Genomic DNA, 13,011 nt, shown 5'->3' with positions numbered 1-13,011 from the left:
AAAAATTATAATAAAACTGGGTTTACTTATAGTATTTTACCATAAATCTAAAAACTAGTAGGGTCTGAAAAGTAAGGGAAACAGTTGACATAAGATTAATTGAGTGCATAATCCTTGTCAGTAATATGTATTTAATGCCCTACCTTTAGAGAGATTACATTTCACTTTTCTTTAATGCCAGAGTTATGAGTCAAGCACAGAAATATGTTCATGGCTTGTCCTATATGGAAAGCTACCCATATTATAATGTCACAATCTGTTTGCTATAAAAATAATAGCTGCTGTATATGACAGACTGTGATAATAGGGAATGAGCAAAAACTTTATTTTAAAAAATGAAATGATTCTCTGCCCTGCCCCTTCTTCCCCCCCAAGAAAGCTGTTTAGAATTTACCTGGAAAAATAAAATATTCACTTGATTTATTCTTATTAAATATTACATTATATAACATTTCTTTTTAACTTTTTAAAAAATCAGCATTAATTCTGGCTGTCTTGTTTTTTTGCATTTTAACTTTTCAAACTAGCTATTGAATTATCATTACAAGAGCAGAAGCAGCAGCACACAGAAACAAAATCCTTATATCCATCTTCAGAAATTCAGTTAAATAATAAAGTTGCAAGGAAAGTGAGAGCTTTATATGATTTTGAAGCCGTGGAGGACAATGAACTCACCTTTAAACATGGTGAAATTATTATTGTTTTGGATGACAGGTATGTTTTAAATCTTTATTTCTGGAATATTTTTAATTTATTAAGTATAATATCCTTAATTTAGAATGCTGGATATTCAGTTTTTGACTTTGGTGTATTTACATCATAATAGAACTTTTTCTGCCTTAGTTATTTTTTTCTAAAATTTGTTAGACTGGGTAATGTGAGTTTCTTATTCTTTTGTTAAATTTGGTAGTAAAATATTCTCTATACCTTGGATTAAAAATGTATTAAATAATATGATTTATTATCACAATTGGGAAATACAGAAATATTCAGTCTTCTGAATGCATTTACATTGGGAGTTGTATTTACCAAAATTACTGGCAAAAAAAAACTTTAGGAAGAGATATAACTGTATTACCTTTGATCAAAGCAACCAGAAACTATGCTCGGCTCCTCCCCAATCCTTAATCTGCTAACGCCTCTCCCTCACAAATTCTCTATCATTTAAAGTTGTAATAAAGAATAGATCTGTCTATATTGGGCCTAATTCTATTTTACTTTGCTTTTAAAAGAAATCGATGAAATTTAGAAAGAGTGAGACCTAACAGCTTGTTGCTATGGACAGAGATTGCAAGTGTATTTGGTATCCATGATAAATAACTTAGTAAGGATACATTAGCCTAGCATATTTTTAAATGGGTAGATACACAAAATGATTTTACTTCGCTACAGTAAGTATTTATTGAGAAAATGTTATGTAATATGCTATGTTTATAATAAAAAAATGAATGAGGATACAGTTTTCTTCATAAAACTTAGAATAAAGTAAGGAAGTTAAAATTACTTTACAGGTAATTATGTGGGATGCAGATTGTGAATGCCATGAAAGAGGCAATGTTGGGGGTCCAGAAGAGAGCAGTGACACCTGGTACAGGCATCTAGGAAAGAAGACTTATCCAGGGGGTCCATTTCAGGTGAACTTTGATTGATTTTGACAGAACCAGGAACATTTTTGCAAGAAATTGAGAGCAAGAAATTGAAGGTCTCTAACACAGTCAAGATAACACAGTAACACTATGTTCACTTAGAAAATGATCATTTTTTTCTTTAAGAGATTTTTTTCTTTAAATAATCATTTGGTGTGGGATACATAATTCCTGAAGGAGAGTAAATAGATAGGAAGATGAAGAGGTAGTGTGAGGTCTGAACACTGACTGTCTGAAATGTCAGGCTTCTGAGTGCAGTTTTAGTTAGAATATTTATAAAAGAACTTAGGTTTACACTTCTGATAACTCTTGTATAACTATAAAATTAAGGATTTTTATAAAATAAATAGAAACAAACTACAAAATGAGTAGTTTTTGTTCTAAGAGTCAAATTTTGAGTGTTACTTTTATATAATAAGAAAATTTTCCAAAGTAAATTGCTGCTCTCAGGGTCAATACTGCCCTGACCAATGGTGCAGGTACTTCATCGTTTATCTTCAGCAGGTCTGTACTACTTGGTGCTGTGGTAACTCAGTTCTCTGATTTTTTTCTTTTGTGATTGTTGTAAATTCTTCATACATAACCATATACCTTGATGTCATTTGGTGTTCATGTGTTATTATATGTCTGTTATGGTCTGTAGGCTTGTAGTGAGTAAAGGGTGCACGTGTCTTTTTCACTGATGTCTATTTAAAGCACAAATTCATTAAATAACTTACTCATACAAAACTTATTTTCAGCTGAGATTTACCACTGCAAAAGAGAACTTTTTTTCTGTGTAACTGCTAAGAGAATCTAACATGAATATGATGGAATATGTAGGTTGATTGCTGTCATTTTGATGTTAGGAGACCCTGGTCTTAAAATTGCCATAAATGTGCTCATCAACACATATAGGTTAAAGGTTGTCATTGCAGGTGATTGGTTATCACTGGCAAGATTTTAAACACAAATGCAAACGTGCGTACTAAATTTAAATGGCAGTCTTAGGTTAAAAGAAAGTCATCTAAATGATCCAGAACATGACTGTATCCATTGTTTTTATATTGTTGTGGCAATGAAAGTACAAAATTTAAAATTTGACATATGGAACTTGAAGTTCTTCAATTAAGAAACACAGAGCTGATAGAAAAGGCACATATTTCTTATTAACAGAGTATACCAAAAATTTTTTTCACTTTCTACGTTTTTAGCTTTATTTCACCACTTCTTGTTTGTTCCTGTATGTACTATTTAGAATAATCAAGTGAAATTCTTGAAGTTCCAGAATGCCATTCCTCTGTGGCATTGTACATTTGGTTCTTTCTGCCCAGAAAGCCCTGTCAAAAGAGGCAAACACATTTAGAAAAGAAAAGGAACTTGACTTGCAGGAAAGTTTGCAAGGGAGTCCAGGCTTTAAGAGGATTAGCTTCCTAAATTTAAAAATAAAACAGGTATTTTGAGGAAAAGATCCCCACAAGATTACCAAGGTTTTCAGGTTTACTATCTATATGTGTGTGGTAGAAATAGTACTTTGCTCACATTATCATGTCTATAAAGGGCATCAGTTATCCTTAGCCATTGTCATTGCAAAAGTCAGCAAATAAGTTGTTTTAGTTAAGTCAGTAGCTTAAAGAAGAGGTTCTGGTTTTCATTTATTTTGAGACTTAAAATGAGACAGGATAGCTTTGTGTTTTTGTTATCTGAATGTGTAAAGTTTTTTGTTTCTTGGTACTTTCATTTTCTTGCTTGTCCGTAATGGCAGCAGGGCAAATGTAATCTTTATTTCCACAGCTCAAATTTCCTTTCCCTCCTGGCAAGTGTCTACTTAACCATGAAAACCCATGGCAGATTTTCTATCCTCTGAGAAGCCTTTCAACCCTCCTCTGCCTTTAGTTCCCCATAGAGTAAAGAGTTTCCTTCTCTATGTTGCTATCTCTCCCTGAACATAAGGGATAGTGGTTCTTATACTGGATCCTAAGTACTTCTTTACATAACTCTCCTGTTAGATGAGTTGATTCTGAAGGGGGTCAGCACATCCCTGGGTGGTAGGAGAAAACAAATCTTAGAAGGTAATGCAACGTAGCGTGTTCTTAGGTGCTAGGGGAGGATTGAAAAATAGTGCACTAGATTTTAAATTTCTTGAAGGAAGAATCTGTGTCTTAATTATCTTAATTGTAACTTCAGTGCTTAGCCTGTTGTCCCTGTCCTCTCTTTGGTTGGCTTTCATAAATGTTAGCTAAATAATCAATTTGTTGAAGGTAAAGTTTATGTCTCTTGCACTTACATCATTTTTCATTCAGCCGTTATTTATTCTTTTAATAGAAAAAGCTCTACATATAAAGGTAGCATTTAATTTTTTCCTTAATTATCAGTTTATGTAAAATTACAATGCTGAATTACCTTAATTTAGGAATTTTAAATTGAACAATATTTTGTGCCATTAACATTCCGTGGAATCAACTGGTTGTCAGTGGAGAATGTTAAAGCTGGGTTAGGGCTGAGAAGGAGTCATCGTGCTTCAACATGGCATTTGGTGGTTTTGCCTACTTTTATGCTTCATCAAAGAGTTTGCAGTAGTGGTTGGGAGAGAGATTATCCTACATTAATTAGTGGGACCACTAAGGAAAGCTATGCATAAAATTATTGATAGATTCAAATAAAATCTATGTATCCGTTTCACCATTTCACAGACTTGGGTTCTCTGCCTTTATATAAAAATTCCTCTAACCTCCGAACAAACTAGTGGTTACCAGTGAGGAGAGGGAGTGGGGGAGGGGCAAAATAGGGGCAGAGGATTAATAGGTACAAGCTACTATGTATAAAATAAAGGATATATAGTACAACATGGAATATAGCCAATATTTTATAACTATAAATGGAATATAACCTTTAAAACTATGAATCACTATTGAACACCAGAAACTTGTATAATATTTTACATCAACAAAAGAAAATAAATAAATAAAAAAAATACATTAATTAAATGTTACCCTAAAAAAATTCCTTAAAGTTCAATTTTCCTTTTTAAAATAGAAAGTTCAACTTAAAACATGCCATGTCAATACATCAGTTATTTTCTCATTTTAAGAATTTGGGTGCTATTTAGCTCTTTTATTTCTTTTTAGTACTTTTTAAATGAAATGATGGTTCGGATTCATAGAAGTTAAATCATCCTGAAGTTTCATCTTTAAAGAATGCCTGCTCATGGGAGAACCTGACAGCTACATATAAAAGAATGAAATTAAAACATTCTCTAACACCATGTAGAAGAATAAACTCCAAACAGATTAAAGACCTAAATGTGAAATCAAATACTATAAAATTCCTAGAGGAAAGCATAGACAGAACAGTCTTTGAAATGAATCACAGTGATTTTTTTTAGATCTGTCTCCTAGAATAATGGAAATAAAAGCAAAAAATAAACAAATGGGACCTAATTAGACTTAAGAGCTTTGCACAGCGAAGGAAACCATAAACAAAATGAAAAGACAACTTACGGAATGGGAGAAAATATTTGTACATGATGCAACTGACAAGGGCTTAATTTCCAAAATACACAGGCACCTCATACACCTCAATATCAAAACAGCAAACAGCCCAATCAAAAAATGGGCAGAAAACCTAAACAGACATTTCTCCAAAGAAGATACACAGATGGCCAACAGGCACATGAAAAGATGCTCAACATCCCTAATCATTAGAGACATGCAAATTAAAAATACAGTGAGGTATCACCTCACACTGGTCAGACTGGCCATCATCAACAAGTCTACAAATAATAAATGCTAGAGAGAGCATGGGGAAAAAGGAACCCTCCTACACTGTTGATGGAAATGTGAATTGGTGCAGCCACTATGGAGAACAGTATAGACGTTCCTTAAAAAACTAAAAATAGACTTACCATATGATCCAGCAGTTCTACTCCTGGGCCTATATCAAGAGAAGACTCTAATTCAAAAAGATACATACACTCCAGTGTTCATAGCAGCACTATTTACAGTAGCCAAGGCATGAAAGCAACCGAAATTTTCATTGACAGATGATTCTTTTTTTTTTTTAACATTTTTTAATTGATTTACAGTCATTTTACAATGTTGTGTCAAATTCCAGTGTTCAGCACAATTTTTCAGTCATACATGGACATATACACACTCATTGTCACATTTTTTTCTCTGTGAGCTACCATAACATTTTGTGTATATTTCCCTGTGCTATACAGTATAATCTTGTTTATCTATTCTACAATTTTGAAATCCCAGTCTGTCCCTTCCCACCCTCTGCCCCCCGGCAACCACAAGTCTGTATTCTCTGTCTATGAGTCTATTTCTGTCCTGTATTTATGCTTTGTTTTTGTTTGTTTGTTTTTGTTTTTGTTTGTTTAGATTCCACATATGAGCGATCTCATATGGTATTTTTCTTTCTCTTTCTGGCTTACTTCACTTAGAATGACATTCTCCAGGAGCATCCATGTTGCTGCAAATGGCATTATGTTGTCGGTTTTTATGGCTGAGTAGTATTCCATTGTATAAATATACCACATCTTCTTTATCCAGTCACCTGTTGACGGACATTTAGGCTGTTTCCGTGTTTTGGCTATTGTAAATAGTGCTGCTATGAACATTGGGGTGCAGGTGTCATCCTGAAGTAGGGTTCCTTCTGGATACAAGCCCAGGAGTGGGATTCCTGGGTCATACGGTAAATCTATTCCTAGTCTTTTGAGGAATCTCCACACTGTTTTCCATAGTGGCTGCACCAAACTGCATTCCCACCAGCAGTGTAGGAGGGTTCCCCGTTGACAGATGATTGAATAAAGAAAGTGTGGTATGTATGTGTGTGTATACACACACACACACACTGGAATACTACTCAGCCATAAGAAAGAATGAAATAATGTCATTTACAACAACATGGATGGACCTAGAGATTATCATACTAAGTGAAACAGGTCAGAAAGAGAAAGGCAAATATATATCACTTATATGTAAAATTTTTTTGAACGATAGGAATAAACTCATTTACAAAATAGAAACGACTCATAGACACAGAAAACAAATTTATGATTACCAAAGGGGTGGGAGAGGGATAAATTAGGAGTTTGGGATTGACACATACACACTACTTTATATAAAACAGATAAACAATTAGGTCATACTATATAGCACAGGGAACTATATTCAATATCTTGTAATAAACTATAATGGAAAAAAATCTGAAAAAGAATATGTATACGTGTGTATAACTGAATCACTTTGTCGTACACCAGAAATTAACACAACATTGTGAATCAACTATACTTCAGTTAAACAAAAAAAAGAATGCCTACTCAGACTCACAGATAAAGAGAACAGACTAGTGGTTACCGTCAGGGAAGGAGACAGGGGCAACATCGGGATGGGGGAGTGGAAAGTACTAACTATTGGGTATAAGATAGGCTGCAGGGATGTACCACACAGAGAACAGAGCCAATATTTTGTGATAACTGTAAATAGAGTGTAACCTTTTAAAATTGTATAAAAAATAAAGTTAAAAAAAGAATGTCTGCTCAATAAGTCATATTCTTAGAAAGGAATGGGCAAAATTATTTCCAGATTCTATGATTGTCCATTTACAAAGTCCAAGAAAATCAATGATCAAACTATTAAAAATGGTAAGAGTCGATCAAGGTTGTTGGATACAAGCTCAGTATACAAAAATAAGTGGTATGCTTTAATCACAACTATTTAGAAAGTGTAATAGAAAAGTCATTTTTAATAGTTACAAAAATTAAAAATAATCTAGGAATAAATAAACCTAACAAAGATATGTAAGGAGTATGGAAAAAATAATAAATTCTTTGAAAGATATAAAGGGTTATAATACATATTTATACAAATATAAGTGGAGAGAGATACCAGGTTTATGGTGAAGGAACTTTACATTGTAAAGATTTAATTTTTCCATTAATAATGCATAAATTCAGTGTATTTCCAATTAAAAGCCCAATAGGACTTTTTTTTCAGAGAACTTGAAAATATTTTAATTTTAATATTAATATGGAAATGTGAAGGTATACGATAACATAGAGAGGGTACTTTCCCTGCCAGATTATCAAGGCATATTAACAAGCTGTAGTAAATAAATATATAGACTATTGCAGCAGGATGGAATCCAGAAATAAGCTCATGAACAGATAGCAGCTTGCTGTTAGAAAGACAGGCTATCAGGAATCAGTAGAAAAATGTTGTTCTGTTAAATAAATTTTCTGGGATAAGTGACTTTTTTAGCAGTATAAGTAAAATTTGATTCGGTTTCACACAGTACATGAAATTTCATTCCAAATAAATTAAGGAGCTAAACATGGGAGAGGGATAAAAAAGAAAACTTGAAACTATTAAACAGATATATTGGAGAATAGATTTAGGAGTTAAAGGATGGAGAATTTTTTTTTAAGTGTAAACCATAAAAGGTTGCTAAATTTAATTACAGGAACAGAAAACAACATACAGTAAAAGAAATCATAAACACATGTTAAAAGACAGTGACAGTTCTAGAGAAGGTATTTGCATAATGTAGACAAATGCTGTTCAGAATATGTAAAGAACTCCTACTTTTCCATGAAAAGAGACAAATGGCCCAGTGGAAAAAGAAAAATGGACAGACTATATGAAGAAGTTTACAGAAGAGGCAATCTGGGTGGCCAGCAAACAATGTGGGTGCTCGGAATTGCAAATAAGCACAGCAGTGAGAGATGATTTCTCCTGTGTGATACCAGGTGTTGCTTGGACAGTTCACATGTGTGAGCAAAGATGACATTTTGACATGCTGGTGAGGGAAAGGAGGATGGTAAATTGCCACAACCACTTTAGGGAATATTTGGCAATACTAATAAAATGGAAAATGCTTGTTCTATAGCCCAGGAAGTCCATATCTGTGACTAAGCCTAGAAGAATTGTTGTCATGTATGCCCTAAAATTTAGAATGATTATTACCCCAATCTTTGTAGGACTGGAAATAACCTAAATGTCTACCTGTATGGGGATGGATAAATCAAATACGCCATGTTAGTGTGATGGGTCTTTAATTAAAAGGAGTAAATGATCTGAAAGTATTAACACACGAAATTTAAAGATCTATAATGATTAACATTCATATCTATAGAGTTGGCTGTAGATGTATGTAAACAAATAAAAAATACACTTGAAGGACAGCAACATACGTACTCGGTTGTGGTGGTATGAAGGATGGATGTGAGTCTGGGACTTGGGGATGTTGGTAAAGGAAACTTCAGTGTTATCTATAACTATTTTTTAAATCCCAGAATCAAATTGACCAGTTGCTGATTGGTTTGAAATTTAAGTATGGATGTTTGTTTTATTTGTGCTTTTTTATATCTCTTACTAAGTTTAAGAAGAGCTTCTTTTAAATACCGTGGGATTTGAACTAGTATTTTCAAAGTAAGCTAAATTAAATTTTTATCTTAATTACTCTTGACACTAATGTACTGAAATGTAGAGTAATGAATGACATTTTTGTACTGTATTTTCAGTGATGCCAATTGGTGGAAAGGAGAAAATCACAGAGGAGTAGGACTCTTCCCATCTAATTTTGTAACAACTAATTTAAACATGGAATCTGAGGCAGGTAAGTTAAATCTTAGGGAAGGTTAAATCTATTAAAATATGTTAAACTTGAATATTATGGTTCAGTTTGGAGTATAAAGTAGATTGGCATTTAAGTCTTGTTTTAAATCATTTATTTGTAGGTAAATACAATTTAGCCTACCTCTTACCAAATTAAGGGATTAATTTATGCCAGGTCAATTCGAAGAGTTATTTTCTCATCATTATATTTTAAATTCTTTGAGTTAATGCACATACATATATATACAGTATAAAATAAGCTGTGATGACCATGTAAATATTTAAATCAACTTAATTATGGTTTAAGGGGCAGTTTATGTCTGTTCAGTACAAATAATATTTGTTTTATTTGTCACTGAAGCATAGTATTAAAGTGGATAGATGGCAGAATGAGGGTTGGGGGGGCCTGTTGACAAGTGCTGAGTGTGATTACAGAGATTAAGAGTACTCCTAAATTTTAGACTTTTCCTCACCTTGATTCGATTCTATGGAACTTGGGACAATAACAAAATAATGTAATCAAGACACTAGGTTCCTAGTTCAGATCTTCTGAACTTCACTCAGTTTTGCAGCCATAGACAGTTCCCCTCAGCAGCTGCCAGCCATACAGAGAAAGCTTCCATTTGCTAGGCAGGTGGGGAGGTGAGGCAAGCTGAGTGTAAAGAACAACTGATAATAATACTAATTATGGTGAGGATAAAAAAACTCAGTGGTGTTTAAGCACTCATTTATCAGATGTTGTGCAAAATCCTTTGCTTGCACTATGTCATTTAAGCCTCACAAGTGTATGAAATAGGTACTTTAGTTACCCCATTTTACAGATAAGGAAATTGAGGCTGAGGTTATATGGCTAGTAGGTGACAGAGCCAGGATTCTAAAGTTAGCCAGTCTGCCATTAGAATGTACTTGTACTGACTCACTGCTGGACATTGCTGCTAATAACCCTTACTGTTCTAGAGAAAGAACTTCAACTGATAGCTCTATGCATTGTGTGTAACATCATCTTCATTTGGGTAGAGTGATGCATTCAGTTAAAATGAAGTTGAGAGAGATGAATACTGAGTACTCTGCCACTGTGTATACTCTTTATTCCTCTAGTCTGACTCTTTAAGTAGGTATGAAAATTGGAGACACTAGTTTTAGTAACATGATAGACCATGCTCAGGGAATCCTATTCTATAGCAGTTTCCCCTTGGCATAGGCTGGAAAGACTGAACTGCAGTTTTAAAAGTGAAAAATATTCTGGGTTTTCAGTAAATCCACATGTTATGCTGAGCTCTGTTCTTTAGGGCATATTTGAGAGTTAGCCAAATATTTGAAATAAGTGGCTCACTGTTGGGACTTAAAAATTATTTGGTTGTATAGATTTTTATTATAATTTGATTTGTATTAAAACTTACTTTATTAAAATATAGTACATTATAGTAGTGCTCCAGTGAGCATTTAAATAGTTTTCTGGATATGTATGTTTGTAAGTTATTTTTCAGCCTTCTCTTTATGAAAAGCTTTTTTATTTTGTGTTTGGTTAACTGTTACCAAAGTTGGGTTGAAATCAAGTGGTTTTTTTTTCTTTTTTTGTACATATAGAAAATAATTTTTATATTGTAAGGAAAGAGTGTAGAAGGAGTTCATAGATTAAACTCTGAAATTAGCTAACTAGATAATACGCTGTCTACTCTCTTATATATTTATTCATCCTAGTGGATAACTCGGTTTTCAGGAAAGTGCCTGTAATGACAGTTCCCATTAATATTGCTTACTTGTTCCACTAGAATGTAAGTTCCATCAGGGTGAAGATTCTTGTTCGTTTTATTCACTGGTGTATTTCCAATGCCTGAAACAATGCCTGGCGCAAGTAAGGGCTAAATAGATAGTTGTGGCGTGAATAAATGAACACATGTAATAATATATACTGCTTATGAAATGTGATAATTATTTAAAGGATTTCCATTTTTTTCTTATGTATAATCACAGACTACTTATAAATTAATGACTAAAATACCAAAGTAAATGCTGAGGAACTTAAAAGTTTACTTTGTTTCCATAGCAGCTGTGGACAAATTGAATATAATTGATGAGGAGGAGGAGGAGGAGGAAATTAAGAAATCAGAGCCTGAGGCTGTTTATATAGATGAGGTAGAGTCCTTCTTTTGTTTAATAGTTACACTGTCAAGACTTTTAAAATGTATTATTCTTGAGAATGTTTGGAAAGAGTAATTTTTATATTCACTGAAATGAAAACTCTTTGTAAAGTGTCCTGTTACTTTTTTAGGATAAGATGGATAGAGCTCTGCAGGTACTGCAGAGTATAGATCCAACAGATTCAAAACCAGACTCCCAAGACCTCTTGGACTTAGAAGGTACTAAGTGAATATCAGGGATTACTTTAATGTCATTCAATGTTTTAGCTATTTTATAATGTCTTAAATTTCTTCCACCTTGGGTTGCTTACAGAGATTAGAATCTCTGGTGGGAATAGACTAGTACAGTAAAATAGTAAACATATTACTTGGAAGGTGTTGCTATTAAATCTGCCTATCCTGTTCACCGAGGAAGTCTTTGCTTTTTAGTGTAAGCACACTAGAGAAATTTGCAGTCCCCAAAAGGACAAAATAAGAAATAACAGCATATTAAATTAATTGAGTCAAAATGTTAGGAATTCTTATTCCTCTATTAATTCTCTTGTATCATAATTTTAAAGGTCAGAATTATACATGATCTTTGTTAACTTTGTAATGTAGGCATTTGATGCAAGCTGATGTGTCTTTTTAGTCTTCAAGAAATTTGAAGGAATTAAGGCAAATGTTTTTATGATTTTTAAAAAATCCATTGGAAGAAAAATCTCTGTGATAAATGAATAAATGCTGTTAAATTTTTTTTTATAGAAGAAAGGATACAGAATATTGTGCTATTCATTGTATCATTGTTTACATTTGGAGAAATACAAAATGTTTAATTTTGAAATGGCTTAAATAAATGAAAAGTGTTCATATTCAATCTATACATAATTACATATTTTATATACTGTGACTCAAGTTCATTTTACTTTAGCTAATAATAGTTTTCTAGGTATTTTTAAGATTTTTGAGATAACTCCAAATTTCACAGTCTGTTAGCTTAGTACTCCCAGAGAACATGGTGAGATTTCTGTTCTGATTTTGACTTTGCCTTGGTCACATGGTATTAATATTGGTGCTGAATAGTATTAAAGTTAGGTCTTTTATAGTCCTTTCTTTAGCATTAGCTTAATTTTCTTTGTATTTTGCATGGTGTTACATATTGGTGCTCTATTGTTAAAAATGTTTGAAACTGACTTCAAATGATTTTTTGTTTCAAGATTTTAAAATATTTTTGTGTTTACAGATATCTGCCAACAGATGGGTCCAATGATAGATGAAAAACTTGAAGAGATTGATAGGTGAGATTCTTTGTGCAGGAAATAACAAGTATAGTTTTCTTTTGTTTACTTGTTTTTGTCAGAACTTTAAGCTAGGGAGTTTTTGTGGAACTGTTCACTCTTTTGAAATTGTTTCCCACTTTCTAAAAATCTTACAAACTAATAGCAGAATGGTACTTTCAGTTTCGGTGGCAATTTTTTTTTATGGCAGTACAGTAGAATGCTGGACCCATGTGCTTATGGTGCCAGTCTTCATTTTCTTACTTGGCCTAGAGCTGAGGAATAATGAGTAATGAAGAATAAAGTTGAATAGAGCACAAAATGAGATTAGGGATCTTAGGCAAGCATTGTCTTGTTACATAATAAG

The 13,011-nt window shown here is 33.1% G+C and overlaps 1 protein-coding gene across 2 annotated transcripts in view; it reads left to right on the top strand.

Annotated features, from left to right (window-relative positions):
- The window catches only part of STAM2 (signal transducing adaptor molecule 2), a 42,901-nt gene that overhangs the window by 19,243 nt on the left and 10,647 nt on the right, over positions 1-13,011 (top strand). Inside the window, exons 7-11 of one of the 2 annotated variants that reach the window (XM_032479433.1) lie at positions 528-714; positions 9,154-9,248; positions 11,298-11,383; positions 11,520-11,607; positions 12,611-12,665. In XM_032479433.1, the coding sequence (XP_032335324.1) occupies positions 528-714; positions 9,154-9,248; positions 11,298-11,383; positions 11,520-11,607; positions 12,611-12,665 (511 nt within the window). Of the gene's footprint in view, positions 1-527; positions 715-9,153; positions 9,249-11,294; positions 11,384-11,519; positions 11,608-12,610; positions 12,666-13,011 lie in introns of both variants that reach the window. The other variant, XM_006179046.3, reaches the window with a different exon arrangement.

This window comes from Camelus ferus, chromosome 5 (assembly GCF_009834535.1).
Source record: "Camelus ferus isolate YT-003-E chromosome 5, BCGSAC_Cfer_1.0, whole genome shotgun sequence".
Classification (NCBI taxonomy): domain Eukaryota; kingdom Metazoa; phylum Chordata; class Mammalia; order Artiodactyla; family Camelidae; genus Camelus; species Camelus ferus.
This window is presented reverse-complemented; position numbering and strand designations above follow the sequence as displayed.